Source organism: Aptenodytes patagonicus, chromosome Z (genome assembly GCF_965638725.1).
Source record: "Aptenodytes patagonicus chromosome Z, bAptPat1.pri.cur, whole genome shotgun sequence".
In the NCBI taxonomy this organism is placed as follows: Eukaryota; Metazoa; Chordata; class Aves; order Sphenisciformes; family Spheniscidae; genus Aptenodytes; species Aptenodytes patagonicus.
In genome coordinates this window covers 66,528,639-66,552,048 of record NC_134982.1, presented here as the reverse complement: position 1 = coordinate 66,552,048, position 23,410 = coordinate 66,528,639, and the positions used below count along the sequence as shown (strand labels likewise).

Below are 23,410 nucleotides of genomic sequence, written 5' to 3'. Positions count from 1 at the left end.
ATTTAATGGAAACAGGTGATAACAGGATTAACCATCCATTAATTAGATTTATTTCAAGTACTCTATGATCAAGGGTTTGCCAGCATCCACCAGTTTTAAAAGCTGATCTACCTGAATTTTTCTATTTTCCAGAAAGCATGTACAGGCTGAACAAACTTATCATCTACTAAACCAAGAGAAGCCCTTAAAGATCCCAGATTTAAAAATGGGCTTCTCTAAAACAACAAGACCGAGATTCTGCCCATAAGCTGAACAATGCCTGTTTTCTTTTTGCAAGGATCTGAAGATGAAGCACATGAACCTCATCCTGAATGCACAGTATTTCTTGCTTGATATGAAATGGTGCATATTAGTCTTCAGTAAAAGCAAGAAGTCTGAAAACAAACATATGACATATCCTTAGTCTTTCAGTTGGGCAAAGCAACAAACACTGGACTGCACAGTGGCAACAGATCTCTGATGGTGATGTAAAATTTGCATTTGTGAGCAGTACAGTCTTGAAGCATAAGGTTTACAGCCATTTGCACTGGACAGAACTCGCGTTGACTGTTAATCTGTTTAGCGACTGTCCTGTACGAAAACATTTTGATGTATCTGCAAACAACTTTAGGACATTCTTCATGTCTAATTCTAAACATGCTGCTCCTGTTCAGGACAAAGAATGATGCCTTAAGTTCAAATGCTCTTGCAGGTAAGCAATAGTCCGTGAAAGCCCTCCTTCAGTACCATCTTTGAAGCCTAGAATCCAAAGTAAGTTGCCCTGATAGAAACAAGTGTATGTGGGTATTTGACTCACATATATACTTAGGTACTTGTTAAACACTAGTAAGCTAATTATTTTCTCAGTTACAAAAGCTTAAATGACAACTGATGCTCCTTAGAAAAATGAATGGAAGAACAGACTAAGTTGAGGGAAAAAATAAAATGTCAACAGGCATTGGCTTTTTGACATCAAGCTCACACTATTTGAAAACAGCAAGAGAAGAAAGGTGAAATTCATTGTATTTTAAGTTATACTTTAAATTTAGCAACTGAAAAAAATGCTTAAACACACCCTTCAGAACAAAATAACTATCACTTGGTGTCATCTTTCACTTGACCTTTAGGCACCATAAACTGCAACTTTCCCTATCTGTCTGCACACTCTCTTCTCTTGGCACTTAGTTCCGAATTATTGCAAGCTTCCTTTCATCTGCTTTAACAAAGCAAATGATCTCTTTCTTAGTCGTATCAGAGATTGCTGCAATGGTTATTTTCTTTGCCTGTCATTTTTTCTATATTACTCTGCTCTGTGTCCATCTATTCCCTTCTCTATGGCATCACATACAAAACATTTGCCCTCAGTTGCAATATTTTATAACTCCAGGCTCTCCCACCTCATTAGTATGGAAGCAATGGTTTTGCACTCTAATAAGCCCTTTCAGACAAAATCCTTAGCATCATCTCTTAACTTAGGAAAAGCTCCCTGGAAACACGTACAAATCTAATATATAGTTTTCTTTCGAATTCCACCCCTTCTTTTTTAGGATATTACTTACTACAAAGCCTAGCAAAACCAGTGAAGGTACTTAAGGTTCTGGTGTGCCAAGATTACTTGTTTTGATCCTACAAAATGCCTTGTCGTTCCCCACTCTCTTTGATATATGGAGATGGTAAACTGTTCAGGAATTTGGACTATATATTTCTACTATATAGTAGTACTTTATAGTAGTATACTTTATACAGTATTGGTATCAATAGGATCAGGTGTTAGAGTCCTGAAGTGCTAAAGGAATATAAATAACAATAAATAAAGATGGTAGGTCTGTATTAACCAATTATATTGTACACATCATAATACTAGACCTGACTTTGCCTTTTTTCTCCTTCAGATCCTGCTGTGGTTTTTGAAGATTATGTGTCAATATACTTATTATATACTATACCAGCTGAGATGCCTTTAGCAGTCTAATCACAGTCCTCTGTCCTTCTCTTTACTGATGCAGCCCACCCTGAACTTTCTGCTGTTATCATCAGAACCACCAGACCAAAGCTGACTACCTTAAAGTTACCACAGAGAATTTTACATTACAGTAAACCACAGCAGACATAGCCATGGCAGCTAGAGGGAAAATGGTGTTGCCCAAAGTATCCAATGAGGGTGAGGCTATGAACGTTGGATCAAGACCATGCCTTTCTTACCACTCACAAGTGCTAAGACTGAGGGTTCACACTGGTGCAATACACAATGATTGCAAAACTGCAGGGTTCAGGCTTCGATAAAGTCTAGCATTTACATCTAACATTCTGGTAAGGGCCCAGTTTTAGTGATAACCAAAGACAGGTGCTTGCCACACTGAAAACAGCATTTGGTCAGCAGAGAAACCCTGTACTCCTCCAAGTAAATGCCTCTGGCATTTCCACTTGGTTCTTTCTTTGGTTCCATGGTTCCAAAATACCTTTACAAGACAACAATGAATTGAGCCACTTCTGCAACTGCCTGGAGGTCATATATATGCCTGGAGGGTGCTATTGGTGAGAAAGGAAGCAACGCTGTGTATCAATGTCTCAGCTGAAAGTCTCCTGGCAGCTTTGGTTTACTGGACTGGAAGTGAAGTGCAGTCTTTAGTGCTGTAGTTGTCACAAAAATGTCCTGCTATACTTGCCTGTAGCTGAAAGAAGGCAGTTGCCACATTTCTTGCTCATTTCCCTTGGGATCCACTGAGGGAGAGAGAAGGTCCGCTTTGCAGACATATGGTTCTGGTGGGAAATTTAGCTCTGCACCAGAAAAGGCACAACATTCCTCCTGCTGCTCTGCATAAAATGAAAATCTTGTAAGAATTTAAACAGGTACGCTGTTCATTTGGCTCTCTAGAAGTTGGACTTACAGGACCACCAGGGAAGGGGGGGAAAAAAAAATCTTGCTTGAAGTAAAAAAGCCCTCTCCAAAACAAGCAATGCAAAAGTTGAGGGAGGAATCCATCCACAAGACAGACAGAGGCTAGGGAAATGGTGTTGTATAAATGTGTTTTTGCATTTGTCATTGTTTACTGGGAGAGATGTGTAACCTTACAACACTGAAACAAAATAGGATAAGTAATAGGACAACAACTATGCCATCTCAGCCAAAAAGGTGACCTAAAATAGGTTTGCATTATTTATACTTTGATATATTCAATATTTGCCTGGCTACTATTGTCTTCAGTGGAGTTATGTCTAGAATTTTATTGCAACGTTTAAACTTCTGATCTATACAACAGCAGATGAGCTGACTCCTTTACCTCTAATTAGTCCATAAGGTTTTTAGCAATGTTGCAAAAATAAAAATTATGAAGCGCATTGAATGCCATATACAAATATGAAATTGATTAAATACTCTCAGACACAGCAACAGGTAGTGGTAGCAGGGGTGAAGTAAACTGCTTTTCTTGAGTAATGCAAGCTGGGTACTGGGAAATGCTTCTGAGACAGCACAGAAAATGATGATTTATAAAATGAACACAATCTCTTTTCTACAGGGGAACCTATAAATGACAGTACAAGAATTGAATGCACCCTGGTGGCTGGGCTTCTGGGAAACCTTCACTGGTAATAACAGCTAAAAACCCCCTGGAGATCAAGACAGTTTCTGCTGATGTGCAAAAAACCTTTTTGCTGAGCAAAGAGATGAAATCTGATTTCACTAAATAAGCATGCTCAACAGCCTACAACACTGATGGAAAACATTACTTTAATAATTCAGGATGACGGCTACCGATGATGTTCTTGTCCAATACCTGTTTCATCAAACCAAAAGTTTCATGAGAATACCTGTAAAAATATATTAAAATTGCTGTATTAAATCTGAAGTTATTGCAGATGAAACCAAATCAAATCACATTTTTTCAAAACAAAGCAGAAGTTTTGCTGTAATAGTTGTCAGCTCCAGTCATATCTATGTAACAAAGATACCATGGGACAATTGCTGTTCATTCCAGACAGTAACTGCCTTTGAACTTGCTGAAATGCATCTGTAACTCCTAGTTAGACCTAAGGGGGAAACAGTTCCCCTGTCCTCTGACACTTCAAAAACTTCCCTGCTCTGCTGGTACGAACTGAAGACCTTCTGAGGGAGGTTTTTTCCTTAATTTTTCTAATTCTAAAAGAGGGTTACACCTTCCAGGAGATTTTGTTTACTCAAATGGAGGTAGAACCTCTGCTGTCCTCTCACATTTCAGATTACTGGCCTAACCACCACTGCTTCAGGTATCACTCTCTGGAGCTTCTCAACTCAATTTTGATCATTTATCTTCCTTTTCTTCAGTTAGAAATTTCATTCCAGCAAGCTACAGCCATATAATAATCCCAAACTATGTTTGTTCCTTACAAAATTTTCCATTTTGGCAATCTGGTGTGCTGGAACAATAGTAGAGGAGCTGAAGAATTTCTGAGCAGCCCAACTTTTAATAGCTTCAACCCTAATAATTCAAGCATCATTAGCTGTCTTCTCCATATTACATTTCTGCTTGACACACTGTCCTGTTAGGTTGTATTATGTTAGAAGGAATAAACGCAATCTGTTCTGAATCCTGACATCACTTATATTTATTATTGAATTCTCAGAACCAACCGAATTAAATTCTACCATATATCTGAGACATGGACCCAAGATGCTATCAATTTGCATGAAAAGCTTTTCATGCTTTCCTGTACTCTCAGGGAAGTAAAAACTGAGCTGTGTTCTTGATTTTTGAAATTCCTCTAGTAGTCTTCTCATCCACAAAACTATTTACCACATATTGCTCTGATTTTACTACCAGATACTAGAAATAATAAAAATATTATAGATTCTTGATCAATGTGCAAAATGTTCTAGGTAAACCTTTAAATAGCAATACAATCTATTATTCTTTTACTGTTATTACAGAAAATTGAGTTGCTTCTATCAGTTCAACCATACCTATCTACCCACAAAGCAGTGTATTAGTCTTAATCATATGTTTTCAGCTCTTTGAGTGCAATTCAAAATACATTTATGTGTTTCATAAACAATTATGTGTTTCTGCAAGTCATTACAGAATCAAACAATGTAAAAAATTTTTCATAAAAAATCCTACAATGTTTTAGGCATTATTATGCAAAATAATTTATGACTTTTTTGTACATTAGTCATAGAAAGTTCTAGAAAATAATTTTCACATTTCATTGCTCAAATATGATGTTTACCTTCTAAGGTATCATCTAAGGATGAGGGAGAAGGCCAACAAGGCAGATATCCTGCTGGGAGTCTGTTATAGACCACCCAACCAGGATGAAGAGGCAGATGAGTTCTACAGGCGGCTGGCAGAAGTCTCACAATTGCTAGCCCTTGTTCTTGTGGGGGACTTCAACTTCCCGGACGTCTGCTGGAAATACAAGACGGCAGAGAGGAAACAGCCTAGGAGGTTCCTGGAGTGTGTGGCAGACAACTTCCTGACACAGCTGGTAAGTGAGCCTACCAGGGGAGGTGCCTCGCTCGACCTGCTGTTTACAAACAGAGAAGGACTGGTGGGAGATGTGGTGGTCGGGGGACATCTTGGGCTTAGCGACCATGAAATGGTAGAATTCTCGATTCTTGGTGAAGTAAGGAGGGGGGGCAGCAAAACCACAACATGGACTTCCGGAGGGCAGACTTTGGCCTGTTCAGGGCGCTGGTTGAGAGAGTCCCTTGGGAGACAGTCCTGAAGGGCAAAGGGGTCCAGGAAGGCTGGACGATCTTCAAGAAGGAAGTCTTAAAGGCACAGGAGCAGGCTGTCCCCATGTGCCATAAGAAGAACGGGCAGGGAAGACGACCAGCCTGGCTGAACGGGGAGCTCTTGCTGGGACTCAGGAAAAAAAGGAGAGTCTACCACTTGTGGAAGAAGGGGCAGGCGACTCAAGAAGAGTACAGGGATCTCGTTAGGTTGTGTAGAGAGGAAATGAGAAAGGCAAAAGACCAGCTAGAACGCAATCTGGCCGCTGTCGTTAGAGACAACAAAAAAAGTTTTTACAAATATATTAATGACAAGAAGAGAGCCAAGGAGAATCTCCATCCTTTATTGGATGCAAGGGGGAACATTGTCACTGAGGATGAGGAAAAGGCTGAGGTACTCAATGCCTTCTTTGCCTCAGTCTTTAACAGGCAGACCAGTTATCCTCAGGGTATTCAGCCCCCTGAGCTGGAAGGCAGGGACGGCAAGCAGGATAAACCCCCCATAATGCAAAAGGAAGCAGTTAACGACCTGCTACGCCACCTGGATGCTCACAAGTCTATGGGGCCGGATGGGATCCACCCAAGAGTGCTGAGGGAGCTGGCGGAGGTGCTTGCCAAGCCACTCTTCATCATTTATCAGCGGTCCTGGTTAACAGGGGAGGTCCCGGACGACTGGAGGCTTGCCAATGTGATGCCCATCTACAAGAAGGGCCGGAAGGAGAATCCGGGGAACTACAGGCCTGTCAGTCTGACCTCAGTGCTGGGGAAGATTATGGAGCGGATCATCTTGAGGGTGCTCACAAGGCATGAGCGGGACAACCAGGGGATCAGGCCCAGCCAGCATGGGTTCATGAGAGGCAGGTCCTGCTTGACCAACCTGATCTCCTTCTATGACCAGGTGACCTGCCTAGTGGAGGAGGGAAAGGCTGTGGATGTGGTCTACCTGGACTTCAGTAAGGCCTTTGACACCGTCTCCCACAGCATTCTCCTCGAGAAGCTGGTGGCTCACGGCTTAGACAGGTGTACTCTGCGCTGGGTCAAAAACTGGCTGGATGGCCGGGCCCAGAGAGTTGTGGTGAATGGAGTTCAATCCAGTTGGCAGCCGGTCACGAGCGGTGTTCCGCAGGGCTCAGTTTTGGGGCCGGTCTTGTTCAATATCTTTATCAATGATCTGGATGAGGGGATCGAGTGCACCCTCAGTCAGTTTGCAGATGACACCAAGTTGGGCGGGAGTGTTGATCTGCTCGAGGGTAGGCAGGCTCTGCAGAGGGACCTGGACAGGCTGGATCGATGGGCTGAGGCCAACTGTATGAGGTTCAACAAGGCCAAGTGCTGGGTCCGGCACTTCAGCCACAACAACCCCATGCAGCGCTACAGGCTTGGGGAAGAGTGGCTGGAAAGCTGCCTGTCGGAAAAGGACCTGGGGGTGTTGGTCGACAGCCGGCTGAACATGAGCCAGCAGTGTGCCCAGGTGGCCAAGAAGGCCAATGGCATCCTGGCCTGTATCAGAAATAGTGTGGCCAGCAGGAGTGGGGAAGTGATCGTGCCCCTGTACTTGGCACTTGGTGAGGCCGCACCTCGAATACTGTGTTCAGTTTTGGGCCCCTCACTACAAGAAGGACGTTGAGGTGCTGGAGCGTGTCCAGAGAAGGGCAACGAGGCTGGTGAGGGGTCTGGAGAACAAGTCTTATGAGGAGCGGCTGAGGGAACTGGAGTTGTTTAGCCTGGAGAAAAGGAAGCTGAGGGGAGACCTTATCGCTCTCTACAGCTCCCTGAAAGGAGGTTGTAGCGAGGTGGGTGTCGGTCTCTTCTCCCAAGTAACAAGCGATAGGATGAGAGGAAATGGCCTCAAGTTGCACCAGGGGAGGTTTAGATTGGACGTGAGGAAAAATGTCTTTACTGAAAGAGTGGTGAAACATTGGAAGAGGCTGCCCAGGGAAGTGGTTGAGTCCCCATCCCTGGAGGTATTTAAAAGACGTGTAGATGAGGCGTTTAGGGACATGGTTTAGTGGGCATGGTGGTGTTGGGTTGACGGTTGGACTCGATGATCTTAGAGGTCTTTTCCAACCTTAATGATTCTATGATTCTATGATTCTTTTTCTCTTTTTCAGGAATTATCCCAGAAGATCTGCAGCCAATATTAACTATGCAGTTAAAATTCTACCTTTTTCTCTTTTTTTTACAATCTAGTAACTATTAAATTTCAAAGATGTTACAGTTCAGATTTTGCTACCAACAAAAATCATATGGTTAAAAACTATACTACTCTAGGTGCCACGTTCCTCTTGTAGATAGTTTTCTGTATTTGTTGGTAAGACCAGGCTGAGTCTGAGACAAACTGTATGCACAAACACCACAATTTAACCTTAGATGAAGAGTCCCCTATTCTCAGAAACACCTCATCCTTGTCACTTTTTTCATGATGCATAGGAAAGGAATTGTGATTCTTTTGAACTAAATGCAGACTTCCACAAGGACATTAAAAGCTGCAGCATGAGAAGCTTTAAAATCAGATCTGATTCATTTTTGATTCACAATTTAGAACTAATAAAAACTAGTATCCCTAAGGCCAGATTGTACACATTTACTGCATTGCGACTACTCTGGTAAGAATTCTTCACCTACATGAGTGGTGTTCAAATCCTGTAGTTAAAAGATGCTATTTAAAAATTTTCCAAAAGAAACATCTAATCTTGTCCACCTCTATGATGTAAATTTAAGAAAACGTTCCTAATTTATTTATTTCTTTCATAGGTTTAACAATCTCTTTGGAGTTCATTTCAATAACAAGCATTTAAGCTGCACTTTCAGCATTAGGGAGGCAGACACTCTGAAATAACAGCTATTTCATTTAAAGCAATCTTCATTCAAGCTATAGCCAACCACCCTGTGCATCCTGTGACAGGACAATTGCAACTCATCCATTTTATTGTAGCAACATAGGTTTGACCTATGTTCTGCATGTCTGCTTCTAACTGTTGGCAGTTGGCTCTGCAGGAAGATTCTGCATCCTTAGCTTTGCATCATACAATAAATGCACTAGCTCACCACATAATGCTGCATGTAAAAGGAATAGAGTCCTTCTCAAACCTTGCAACTGATCCTTGTATTGGAGTCTGAAGAATGGATTGCCATTATTTTATCTTGTGTAGGTACAAAAGCCTACAAAGATCTGTAAAAATTATCCATCTCACAGTCAATAATTAAGCGTCTTCCCATATTTTCTCACACTTGCCCCCCTCCTTTTACTTCTACCAATTTCTACTTCCCTTCTTTAAATTTTTGCTAACTTCATTATACTCCTCATAAAGCAAGGAAAATTTGGCAAAACACTCCAAGGCCCTAACTCCAAAAAGCCGTTAAGGAGGTGGATGTGCTGCCTATATAAGCAGTTCCACTTAGCACCAGCACAAAGAAAGTGCTCCACCTGTCGCTGAGCTCAACCTGCTGACCAGGATCTAAGAGATCTGCTTGGGTGTGCACTGACAACCATGGATGCCATCTTCAGTGGGCAGACAAAACTCCAATGAGCTGCATGGTGTGGTGATGCCGCCATAGGTCTCCCCATCTCCTCTGTATCCTGTTCTGATAACTGTGCAGCACTCATATTTCTGTCCATTCATCACGCTCTTGCAGACCTGCCTAATGTATACAGGGGGCAGAGGCCACATTTGCTATCTGATTTATAGTCCACCTGGCCCACAGTATGCTACCGCTGCCTGGCGAAATCTCATTGGAAAAACACTGATAGGTAATCAAGTTGAGGTACCCAGTTCAGTTTCACTTGCCTGTCTGTAAAGCGCCTCTGCATTAACCCATGCCACCAACTCTGTATCGCGTGGTGTCAGCATTTTCATTAAAGTTTCACATATTTAAGTGCTTTGCAAGATCAAAAAGTAAATTGTTCAATACGACAGTACACATTTTTTCAGTATTTGCCTTCTTTGTTCACAGGGTTTTGTTTTTTTTAATTTTTCTAATAGATTGCTCAGACTTCTTTGCTGGCTTACTCTTAACAATTCTCAAGGCTTTTTTCCTTTTGGTATAATCTGAATATGTGTAAAGATTTTCCTATTTTCCAGCAGTGTGCATCTGCAGAACTTAAAAGATGTCACTTGAACCAGTGCCTCAAGATAGCAGTAGCTGCAGTTTCAATAGCCAGCACAACTTTGTGCCGTCAGCAGACTGCATATAGTCTACTTCCCAGGCTGGAGCACAACACAGGGTTCAGCCTGCGCAGTCCAATTTGCATCGCACAGAAAGCAATTCCTGAGGTAGAAGTGGGAGGACAGCCAAGGCACCTGGGCTCTCCCTTCATTGGCATCAAGACACCGAAGGAGCCCTCCATGGGCCACCAGCTCTGCAAAGCCAATATTAACTCTTCAGTGGTCTCTGTAACTACTCTTGTATTCACAAGTATTTCTATTTATTCTCCCTTCCATCCTTTTTAACAGGGACCTTATCCAAAAGCAAAAACTCAGTGGTATTTGGTATTGATCACACTAATCCAACAATATATTTGCTACTCCAGATGCTAGGGAATTACATTTTCCCTCTTAAAATCACATACATGGTTTGATTTTATTTGTTACATTCATTCAACAATCATCCTGGTGTACCTTTTAATTAGACCATCAACAACTCCTATTGAAATAAAAATCAGTAAGTCTGTTCTAGGATCTTATCTTTTCCACAACAAAGATTAACTAGTTACTGCACAAGTTTCAGAAGAGTAGCTGGTTTTAAAGAATTATATTTAAGATGTATAAGCTTTTCAGTATTGCAGGTTAGGCTGGAAGATAGTTCATTATTATGGTCACTGTTTCATACTTCATATCTTTCAGATCCTTTGTAAAAAAAAAAAAAAAAAGGAAACAGTAATTTCAACATCTGACTTTCTCCCATTGCTCCATAATTTTTTTCTCAAAGATGACGTTTGCCAAAGCCATATTGCGGATGTCCTTAAAAATGTAATTAGGGGTCAGGCTTTCAGTATTGTTTTACCTATCATCACACACTAGCTACCTGACTCGTTTTTTGGTTAAGAATGCTTTCTGTCTCTGGAGGTATTTATCCCAAACTCATTACCATGAGATTCTGATTAGAGTCTTTGTGCTTCCAAAGCAGCTACAGAATTTTTAGTCATAAAAAACAAAGACATGAAGGTGAACATCATCCATACATTTTACAAGTCTAATTTTCAACAGAACCTTGTTTCAGTTGTGAAAAAGAAATGCCATGTGTGCAAATGGTTAAGTATCAATCAGTACTTTAGTTTTTCACCAAAGCAATGGAAGCAACTGCCATGAATAATTTTACATCTGAATCCAAATGGTGCTGTCATAAGCAAAACGACAAATATATCTTATAATTTCAGCATCTGTGTGGTTCATTCATAGGCGTCTAGAGTAACATTTGTAATAATCTAGAGTCTGTTTTTCTGATTTTATTTTTACCTTGTTTTCATCATAATAAAATCATAAGCCCACCCACAGCTATTCAAAATAATAGTCCAGATGCTGTTATCATTTGCACTAGCATAAACACAATAGCAGTGTGAAACCCATAGGTGATTGGTATCAATACTACTATTCTCATTGCACTTCTGCAGGGCTCTGAAGGTCCTAGATTTCTGTTACTGTAATTTTTTTTCATAATGAAATGCCAAAAGTGCTGAACAATTTGAGTGAACAAAATGATCTGATAGCTGAATCTTCAAATATTTGCTTCTTATTTCTAAACAGTGCCTGGGAAGAAGGAAAGCTTTATAACAGGGTTCTGTCCCCATTCTGCACATCCCCGTGGCAATATATACTGCTTGTCCTCCTTTTTTCCTAATGAACTTATGACCATGTTTCATTCTCTCTGGCATCAAAATCTAGCTCAGAAAGAGGAGCAAAGGCAAATACCCCAGAAGATGGCAGATTTGAGCTTAGCCAACAGCCTTTAAAAAAGCCTTCTGAGTCATTCCTCTGCTTTCAGCCTGTAACTTCCAACTACATTGCAAACTCTGTATTTAACGAGACATGCATTTGCCACCACCGGCAAAATGTACTGGAAGTCTTTCCCAATAAAGGTCAATGATCTGAAACCTGTCAGATGTTTAAAAAAAAAAAACAAACAGCATTTGGAAAAAAATCTTAAACATTACAAAAATGCATTGATCTATTTTACTCTTTGGACACAAAATACACTCTTATAAACAAAAATTTTATCAAAACACCCATTCAAAAGGGGCAACTATTTGATACCATTTGTTTTCAGCCATAATCCAAATATATCTATTTTAACAGAAGGTAGATATTAGAGCTGCATTACTTATGATCAATGGCAAAAATTCAGAAACAAGTATGCATCTTACTGTTATATACAGTATATATGATGCTTATTCTGCCCTTCTCATTCATAGGGACATTTACACAGAGTTGATACAAATAAAAGTGGCAGAGTCTGGAGCTTTTTTACTTCTAATTTACTGCAGATATGCCTAAATTTCCCAGACTTTATAATACATCGCCTTACTCCCTGCCTAACTTTGACCAAATGGTGCAAAACAGAAAAATTAAAACCAGGCATTAAGTACAGTTAATAAATATATACTGAATATGCATGGACTAACAATTGCTGCATTGTATCAATGGTAATAAAAACTCTTACAGTGAAAATTGCACTGCATAAATCCACTTAAAGCAATGGAATGCTATGGATAGTATGTTATTAGACTTACAAGAAATAATGTAAAAAACTATGCTCAAGCAAAATGCTTTAAGAGATTAGCCACCATCACATTTCTTTGTGAGTAACTTAATTTTAAGAAACAAAAGTCAGAACTGTAGGTTCATTATTAGTACTGGTCCAATTACACATGTCCAAAGATAATTGAGATGATACAATACCTTAACATTTAATGAAGGATGCTATTGAGATTTTGAAGCTGCAAATTACATCAGGGTGGTATTTGTTTCTCTGTATTTCATTACACAGCTGCTAAATTTTACCTAAAGAAGAAGAAAACCCTCCATTCCATTACCAGGAATGAAAGACCATGGGAATGGTGCAAGTAAGTATATAGACTCTACAAGCCAGCAAATAAATCTTTCTTATGACTACCACAAGTTTTGTGATTAATTGCAGCAAACTTAATCTCATATCCAATGAATAAATTCAGAAACACTGACCATGATTCCAGTGAGTAAACAGACTCCTTTCCCACAGTATGTATTAGGTACCATGTCACCATATCCAATAGATAGAAAAGTTATTGAAATCAACCACATTGCTCCAAGGAAGTTGCTAGTAACATCCTGTTGATCATGGTACCTGCAAAGAAAAAGAAAACAATTTCTTTATCATGAAAACTTTTGTTACACTTTTGTGTTGTCAGAAGGAAATCTCATTAACTGGTCATACAACCATTCTTGTATTCTATAGTTATTTCCTTTTTAAAAGCAGCTATAAGGAATTAAATAAAACTCAAATACAATGACATCAGCAGTAAAGAAACAGAAGGTACAACAATAGCACCAGTAACAGATACACTCAGGATGGTTTATAACTCAGTACTCTGTAATTATTATTTAAATAGCAGAAACCTCTTGTTTTTTAATAGAATCTCTTCATCAGGGGTACAAGTCCTGCTAATCCTCTGCAGCGGCATAAGACACCAGTCTACTATAGTTGCTACAGTCTGAGGCAAATATGAAAGTCAGAAAAGGATTTGTGGGCAAGCAGACAGCAGAGCACATCTCCATCTCCTTGGCCTGAATGTAAGTCTGTGATCGAAAATCTAATAACGAATTATCATGTAAATGCTGACTTAGACAACCTAACATCTTTCCTCTTCTTCAGCACGTTCAAGGTAAATAGAAAAGTATGCCATTGTATTTCTCATCATCAAAAGATAGAATAGAATAGAGTGTTTCAGTTGGAAGGGACCTACAATGATTGTCTTGTCCAACTGCCTGACCACTTCAGGGCTCACCAAAAGTTATATGAAATTATTAAGGGCATTGACCAAATGCTTCTTAAACACTGACAGGCTTGGGGCACTGACCACCTCTCTAGGAAGCCTGTTCCAGTGTCTGACCACCCTCTCAGTAAAGAAATGCTTCCTAATGTCAAGTCTGAACCTCCCCTGACACAGCTTTGAACCATTCCCATGCATCCTGTCGCTGGATACCAGGGAGAAGAGACCAGCACCTCCCTCTCCACTTCCCCTCCTCAGGAAGCTGTAGAGAGCAATGAGGTCGACCCTCAGCCTCCTTTTCTCCAAACCAGACAAACCCAGAGCTCTCAGCTGCTCCTCACAGGACATGCCTTCCAGCCCTTCCACCAGCTTGGTTGCCCTCCTCTGGATGCATTCCAGGACCTTCACATCCTTCTTAAATTGTGGGGCCCAGAACTGCACACAGTACTCAAGGTAAGGCCGCACCAATGCTGAATACAGCAGGATAATCACCTCTTTTGACCGGCTGGCTATGCTGGGTTTGATGCACCCCAGGATGCGGTTTGCCCTCTTGGCTGCCAGGGCACACTGCTGACTCGTATTGAGCCTGCTGTCAACCAGCACCCCCAGATCCCTTTCTGCAGGGCTGCTCTCCAGCCACTCCTCCCCCAATTTATACTTGTGGCTGGCATTACTCCGTCCTAGGTGTAGAATCTGGCATTTTGACTTGTTAAATTTCATCCCATTAATCATAGCCCAATGCTCCAATCTATCTAGATCCCTCTGCAAGGCCTCCTGTCCCTCAAGAGAGTCAACAGCACCTCCCAGTTTGATGTCGTCAGCAAACTTGCTAATGGTCGTTCAGCTCTTTCATCCAGATCATTGATAAAAATATTGAACAGAACTGGCCCTAGAATTGAGCCCTGAGGAACACTGTGGGCGACCGGTTGCCAGCCACATGTAGCCCCATTCCCTACAACCCTTTGAGCTCTGCCCTTCAGCCATGAACCTGCTCATGCCACAGTTGGACAAGTTGTCCAAAGGGATGCTGTGAGGGACAGAATCAAAAGCCTTATTAAAACCCAGAAAAACTACATCCACTGTCTTCCCTTCATTCACTAGGCAGGAGATCTTTACCTTAAATACAGCAAAACCTCCTTTTTGTGTTAAGTAAGCTATTAAGTGTAATTTCCTGATGTGCCATTTGTTGTCTTAGTTTTAATATTCTAGTGGAATATGTTCATTTTCTCCTTCAAAGAAAACAAGTTCAGATGAATAATCTAGTCTGCACATGACATATACACCTAGTCAACTGGGAAGCCATAAGGATACATTTTAGGGCTAAAACCTGTTGTCACCACCCACTCTGTGGGGGAAAAATAGTCTAACATAGGTGGCAGCCACAGTGGCAGCCACTGCAGCCTCAAGGTTGCAATAACCCCTGCAGCTGCTGTGAAGCCTCAGGTTAGCTATCTATGCTGTTGGATCCTCAAGGGTATTATTTTAACCAGTTCCTAAAACTGTGTCTCACAGTGGATTGCAGAGGGCCATTAGGGAATTAGTTCACAAATCTGTAAGCAACCTGCTTTCCACAACTGAAATTATTGCTTCAGTTTTCTTCCTTTCTGGACCGCAGTCTCCATGATGGAGCAGGAATGCAGTGAACACAAAGACACTCTCAGGATTTCCCTATTCTCTCACTTGCAATACATTAACTATAAATATCTGCAAAATGCCTTCTTCAAAGTCCCACCTATGCCCTGATGGTTACAACAACCTAAAAACTCTTTGACTGACAGAGACTACAGCAGTCACTCCAAATACGTCAGCTCCACATTTCGTCTGTACTATTCTCTCTCCTGGTGTCACTGTTGTCTTTCTCACATCCTTTATACAAGCTTTCAAAGGTTTTTTGTTCTGCACCTAGAACAATGCAGTAACAGCCCACATTTGGAGCTCCTAAGGATGACAGTGACACAAATAATGATAACCACAACAGCAACAAGAGTAGTAAGAAAAATGACAGCAAACTTGATTTAACTCATGACCACAGAGCTCAGCACAACAAAAAGAGATCTGACATTGCTTTTTCTCCAGTCTGCACTAAATATTATGGATTTTAGTCTCCACTTAATTAACTTAGCAAATAACAGCTGTGAAATATACGGATGCAAGTAGAGAGACATATTCATCCCATCCAGGAGGCAAAAAGAAAGCCTATGTAACATGCAAGTCCCTACAGAGTATCATGTAAGTGATATGACCCATAGGCTTTGGATGAGCTTCACAGAAGGGCACTAAAGCCACAACACATATTCTAAGGCTAGCAACTCAGTTAAATACCAATAAATGTTTACATAAATATTTATAATACATTTCTTTAATGCCCCTCTTTGGGTTTTGAACCTGGCCATTTCCATACTTCAGACAGAAAACAGTTTTCCTTTAAAGATGAAACTGCAATGCAATGCTTTTGATTTTTTCTACATTTTGTCCAAATAGTTACATCTTTACAAAATTTCAGCCCTACACGGTGATAATTACAGAAATCTTGATATGACTGAAAACAGAACATTCAAATCCAACTCAGTAAGTTCCTGAAATAAACACCAGTTTCACATAAAGAATGCCAAAACGTCTCTCTTAACCCTTGAACAATACAGGGAAAAGATGATGGAGTCTTTATCCATTTATCCTCCTTCACCCATGCCAGAAAACACAGAAGCCAATCTACACATGGTTCATTTAACAAAGGTGACATAGTGTTAAATTTTAAAAAGCACAACAGTAGTTTTTCAAGTTTCATTGGAGACATGGATCTTAATTAGTAAGGTCCCCTAAATGAAATATTCATTAAAGCCATCTGCATCCATATTTAGTAGCACACTTCAAGGACCTGTTCAAATGTTTTTATCTTGTTAGCTCAGCGCTCTTGGATTTCCTACTCTGAATATTTCACTTGGTTATGATTTTAAGGTTATAGTTCAGCAATCAAGTGGTGCACACTTAATATAAAAATCATCATCAATACTTATGACTTTATGGTGACTAAAAAACAAAGGATACTTTGTACCCTCTCTATAGGGTCAACTGCTCAAGCATGGCAAAGCATGCAAATTACAACCTGATTTCATCTTTCAACAAAAGCGAAAACCACTTTTTCTCTCACAAGTGTACAGAGAAAGTTGAAGGAGTGACTTCTCAAGTTACATTTCTGTAAGTAAAACAGAGACAATCAGGGGTGGTGGTGGTGTGGGGGTGGTGACGGTGTCACTGTCCTGATAATCCCATCATTTCTACGCCAGATTTATAGGAAGGTGGATTGGTTTTGTCTTGCTTTTTTTGCAACCTCTCTCATGACTTTTGAATCTCTGTGGTTAGTAATTCTAACCACAGTTGTGCCGGCATACACTTCCAAGTGCTCTGCAATGTCATTAGGCACCACCGTCACTTGCAATTCAAGCCTGAACGAGCAAAGCCAGGGGAGTCTTTGGCTACCCTGCCTCCACCATCAGGTAGCAAATGATTACATCTATATTAAAACAGGAAAAGCAATTTCTTAAAAAAGTAGGAATTGCAATGTCTTATTTGTACAGCCATGGGAAGGGCTGAAAATAAGTACTGGAGGCATTTAAATAGCTTTGTTCTGAGGAGGGGGAAAGAAATCTACTCATTGCCTTTTTGACTTGCTTTCAAAGTTATCACAGCCCTAAAGACTTAACTTCTCCATTTATGCAGGGAACAGTAAAATAAACACAGCAGAAGTTAAACTTTCCCATGTTTTTCCATCAGTGTTGCACTCAAGTCACCAGAAGGCCTGAGAAAAGTCATTCCCATCACTGTATTTTTCACTTCGCTATTGAGACTATCTCCAGCAGAGCCAATTGCAATGGATATTACAGTGAGGAGAAAAGCCATCCACACGAACAGTTGGAGCAGAGCTGTCTCGCTCACTGTCCGTCATCATCAGCCACTACAAACATGTCCTCATTCCAGCTGGACTGTGAAAGACAACTTGGATGTAACACACTCCAGAATTCAACTGCAGTTTTTCTAAACTATCCATTCACTCTGTATCTGAGAGCTCAGAAATCTGTCAGGAAAATACTGTACCATGAACAGCTTGGAAACCCAAAAGCTCAGGAAGTAAAGAAAAAGAAACAAAGATTTCCTTTGAGTGACAAGTTCCACACAAAGCAAAATCCAGTCATTACCAATCAAATTCCAAAACATAAGCTTTTTGTCATTAATCTTTATTTTGATAAAGGTTTTTATATTTTTATAAAGATTATTTTTTAAATTCGAATCACTACAAAAATATTTATTTAAATATTTAGAGCCCACTATTCTTAGCCAATAAAAACTTGCACTAGAAATACAGTGAGCCACTTGAGGATAAGAGCTAGTATTTAACTGTGTTAAAACTGCAGCTATAAACAGGTTGATTTTCTGGATCACATCCGGCCTCACATGACAGCAGAATAAAGGGTCATTTAGAAAAGCTGTGTATTCCCCCAAGGTAGGAAAATCCTTGGCTGAAGTCACACAGGCATAAGTATTATTTATCACTTTTTCTCTCCTTCTCTAATAAGGAATGTTCTAGCAGGCAGGCAGTGCTGCAGCTGGAACATGCTACTCGCCAGGCAATCCTCATCCTGTGAAACACCGCTATCCAGTTCTCACCAACCAGCATATATAAGTCCTGAGACTACTCTAATTTAAACCAAAAATAGCTGAATGATTAGATTTGTGCAAAAATAGCATGGCTCGATTCCTTCCCAAGCCAAACTGAGTGGGAGTTTTACCATTCATCTCAGGAAGACATAAATATATTCCTCAGCTGACAATACTGCAGTGGCTTGGGTTGTCAAAGCAATATTACAGATTCTTTATCAAACAGCAGTCCTTTTCTTCTGGTTTCACTATCGGTATCGTGATTTTCAGTACTGCTTTCCTTCAGAACTATGTTCATATTTGATGATGTTTCATTTAACTGGTAAAACTTCTGCTTTTTAGCTGTACACGCTTATCCCACATTGACATCTTGACATCTAAGACACATTCATCTTAAAAAGTGATGAATAAGAAGAAATCAAGCATAACATCAAGCTTGACCACTGGCGCATCAATTCACACTTAGCAGCTTCATTTCAGTTTATCTTGCCTCCATGGACAGCCTCTGACAACTTTGCCATCTTTGGTTTTGCTTTCTTGAACAAGCCAAGGAAAGAACTAAAAAAAACGGTTGAAAACATGACCCTTTTTGTAGGGAAGAAAATGGCCCGCTTTTATCATAATCATGAAGAAATTCCTGGCCTGCACTACAGTGACAATCCAGGCTGAGTTTAGTCTTGTCAAGCCTTAAAAACTTTTAGACTAATAACAGCTGGAAACAGGCTCAGCCCATTAAATCAGAAACTTGTCAAGACTCTGCTGAGACACTGATTGATCTAACCAGCTATTAGAGTTCTCCCACAGTATCAGGCCATTCTGTTACTAAGTGCCTTTTTAGTCTTAGTTGGATGGTAGGTACTGGCAGCTTTTTATCTGTTAATACAGTGATGATAATAGACAGGTCTTTTTATTCCTTCTCACTTCCTCCTGTTTAAAAGAAAGAAAAAAAAAAGAAAACCACAACAGCACTTAGAAGGAACAGCGGGGCTGACTCAAGCCAATGGAAGAAATTTTGCCTGCCTTGACGGGTTTAGGATCAGAAAGGCAGCTTGAAAAGTGCATGTCACTCCTTGTCTTTTTTCTAACATGTCTGTTGACAGCCCCCAAATATTTATGAACAGCAGCAAAAATGTTCTTGTCACAAAAACCGCTTCATGAAAGTGCAAAACACCATGGCAAATGTCTGTATTTTGTACAGACAGACTCACATCAGCAGTTCTGAACCCAAAGTAATGGCTGCGAGTAAGCTGTCTGGATTGCTTCTACAGTGGTCAAATTGTTCGTGTTTTTTCTATTATGAGTATTTGTGGACTATTTATGGAAAACTAATAAACCCAACAGAGAAATGTTAAATATCATTACGTAAGTAGCATATATTACTATGTTACCTAAGATGGATGGAAAAAATAATCTAAAAGAAAACAAGAGGGCAGAGGAGGGAGAGGAATCAACACAAGAAGGGTGAGATGGCATATTTTAAGAAATTTTATCATTATTCTTGAATATAAATTGCAGTTTAAGCATAAGTGTGAAGACATAAAATTATTTAAACCCCTAGCTGCTGTCAGATCTCTACCTCTCAATGCCTGGGCAATGGGTAACCTGCCAGTAGAGAAATAAGGACTAATTTCCATGTTTTCAAAGGGTACCAAACTTTTATTTGACCTCCACTGGTGAAGGTCTTGCCTTGGTTTCCCAGTGCTGTAAAGAGCTGATGTTCTGCTAAATTGGTATACCTGTCTGCAGCCGTGGGAGATGGAAAGATTTTCCATCTTTCCAAGACAAGCTATTCAGCTACAAGCATAATCTGAAGATATCAAAGTTCTGAAGCTGCTTGAAAGTATTATCTGCTTTTTTTTTTCTTTTTAACCTGCATTCATTAAATGTGTAAGAGTGTTAAGGAGAATCTGTTGAATCAATTCTACAAGTATTGGGAAGTTGGGAAACCTTTAAATTTGTGATAGACAGCAATCCACTAAGAGGAACAGCAGAGATAGGAGTGCTCGGTGTCAGTGTACAAAAAAGTACCGCTGTGAATAAAGTGGTAACTACTGCTTCAGAACGTCTTAGACTATATGAAAACACTAACGTGTCTTATGAAAGTTTTTAGGGAGTTTGCTCAAGGAGAATTTTTTCTTGCCTTGTTTAAGAAACATCCCCCCCCTCCAACCCCACCTTTGGGGCTTATCCCCCAATATAATAATATTCTTACTCCCACTGTTTTCTTTTCAGCAATTTCAAGCTATTTTGTTTCTGCAGTGGCATAACTGAAGTAAAACCATATCAGTCAAGTCACTTTTGCTGCAGTCAGCAGCAAAATTCCCATTGACTTCAGTGGGACCAGGATTTCTATTCTGTTTTTTTTAGCCAGAGTTTGCACTCATCATCCTTTAAAAAGTTTCCATTTAGTGTTTCCATGCTTATCCATTTCAGAACTCTTATTTTGCTTTTGTCTTCATCTCACATTTTGGATGCCAATAAAGCTTTCCTGTTATGAGTATCATTATGTATATCAAGAAACATCCTAAAAAATTGCTAAGCTAATTAAACTAAAAAAAATGGAAAAATCTATGCTTCTCCTCTTCAGCATTTAGAAGCATAATAATGATAGGAAATGACTGGGGATTTAAACTTAGCTATAACATATATTTACTTCCAACATGCTTGTTGTGACTCAGTAGAATAATGAATAACACTAAAGATCTTGGAAAGCTGCACCCAAAGGCTTAAACCAACCCTTAACTCCTAGAGACCTGAATGAGCTCTGCCTGCAGCAGGGTTTTTTAAACATGTATCCTGACTGCTTTGAAAAACAATCAGGTTGACTGTGACTAAACATGGCTTATTTTAATAAAATATGCACAAGAGAAATAGAAAAGAAAGTAAGGCCAATAGAATACCTTTCTGTCTCTCAGAGATGAAAGCTGGGACTAACTGTAGCAGCTGTCATGAAGGTTACATGACTGATTCTTCCCATTTCAGAAAACTTATATTGATTATGCTTTGTGCAAAATTTTGCCCAATGTTAAGTATTTGGACTAATACATTTTATTATATTCAGACAATCTTCTTTTGGATAGATCTAGCTTCCTCACACTATGGAACAGGCTGAGGGATTCAGTTTTTCCCAGCTCTACTGAAATTTATTTACATTTGATGTTATTCTGTCTCCAGCATAAACAGTTTTCATGTTTCACAGGGTTGCCTTCGGATTTTAAAAACTCAACTCTCTAGACTCTCCCAACTCCTATATACCTGTGCAGACTGTGCAGAAAAACTAAGTATGCTTCATATCGCTCAAATGCTAAGAGGCAAACTCAGGCTCTATCGGTTGTTGTTAGCTGCTGGATCAAGGGTAGCAACTGGCACTGAAACAGTAAGGTCTGGAACAATCTTTATTTATGAACTTTGGCACACAATGCTATTACAATGTGCTCCATAATTCCATGATCATATGCTATTTTTTAGTCTTCACAAAAACACACTAGCACCTTTTTCAATGCAAAGTACAGCTCTGCTCCAGGGATGGACAACCGTAGCACAAAACACTTTATTGTCATAAAATTTTCACCTCATTCTTTGGAAATGAAAAATCACGTTTTAATTTTTCATAGCTCTCTGACCGACTCCCTGCATGAAGTTAACCGTCTTTGTTACAGCTTATCACTATTTTGGTAGTCTTCACCTTCTGAGATTTCATCTCCGTAGTTCACAGTTTGATTAGCCTGGATGCTCAAAGCTCTGACTAAAAACCAATGAACTCAAAGTCCTCTATAATGACACGTATGTTTAAAAATAAATGTCTTAAATTAGACATCCAAAAGTTGCACAACACCAAAATTCTTCACTTTGCCAAAAACAGCGGCATGTCCTGAAGCAGCAAAATAGCCCTTTAGATGCCTCAGGATCCATATGTGAAGCAACATGGATGGAAAAATCCTTAGGGAACAAGTAACCGATCAGGCTTCCCACAATGCACAGGAAAAAGAGCTGTTGATACTCTTTTTCTACTTTAGCAGCTTAATGACGAAAGCATTCACCACGCAGAGCAAACTTGCTTTAAGTCTCTTCTCAAGCACAAAGCTGATTGACATCAACACCTTCATTTCACTACCCTACCTGTTAGGATACACATTGTGAAAATATCTCAGAATATATTTTTGAAGCTATTCCAACTTTACATGGAATTCAAAATGGAGAAAGCATGACTCTCTAATCTAATCTAGTGGAGAGAGATGTTGCCTAAAAGGTTTAGGACAGGAGCTGGGGAAGGGAACATGTCCGTTCCAATCCTTGACAAACCACTCTTTTGAGTAAACGATAGCTCTGCTTTCAAAGCAAAATTCAACAAGTAATCCAGAAAGTACTGAGACCGCAAACACATTGAGTAATAGAAATAAAACCCAAAATATCCAAGAGCTGCTCTTTCTGTAGTTCTGTATATCATCTTTATCAGATGAGGTTCAGTAAAAGAAGCTTCTATAAATACACAGTTAAAAGAATACTATAATGCATGAATATAAAAGAAGTAAACTGAAGTGACATAAGCAATCGTGAGGGAAAACTTTTATTTTTCAGCACTGCACTCTGTAATCTTATTTCAAAAGATATATATATATGCATGTATATTTCCTTTCTGCAGCCATATTTTTTTTACACAGTATAATCTTTGAAATTTGTCAATACAGTAAGAATGAATCTTATTTTTAAGGTTTGCTTTAATTTTTCAAAGTCTGTAACAGCATTGGTTAAAGCTGTGTTATGATAGAAATATGAAACATTCAAAATCAAAGAGTTTCTTAATGAGGTCTACTGTGAATCATTCATTATAATCACTAGCAACTAATTCCCTTCTAAAATTTTCCCCTATCTTGCATTTTGCATTTTCTCTGGAAATACCCTGTTACTATTTTAACACACAAGCCCCCCTCAGAAGGAGGAAAGGTTTGTATTTTGTTCTTTTTTTAAGTTGAGATAATCAGAATCAATTGATGTCTAAACAATCTGAAGTAATTTGCTGAAGAAAAACTTCAGAAATAGAAGTTTTAGAAATTAGAAATAGAATTAATCATTATGCACTTAAAATTAAGCCCACCCTTTTT

The 23,410-nt window shown here is 39.6% G+C and overlaps 1 protein-coding gene across 3 annotated transcripts in view; it reads right to left on the bottom strand.

Moving 5' to 3' along the window:
- Positions 1–23,410, bottom strand: part of KCNN2 (potassium calcium-activated channel subfamily N member 2) — a 79,976-nt gene that overhangs the window by 14,082 nt on the left and 42,484 nt on the right. For all 3 annotated transcript variants that reach the window (XM_076362456.1, XM_076362455.1, XM_076362457.1), the window contains one exon: positions 12,868–13,009. In XM_076362456.1, coding sequence (XP_076218571.1) covers positions 12,868–13,009 — 142 coding nt within the window. The remainder of the gene's footprint in view (positions 1–12,867; positions 13,010–23,410) is intronic.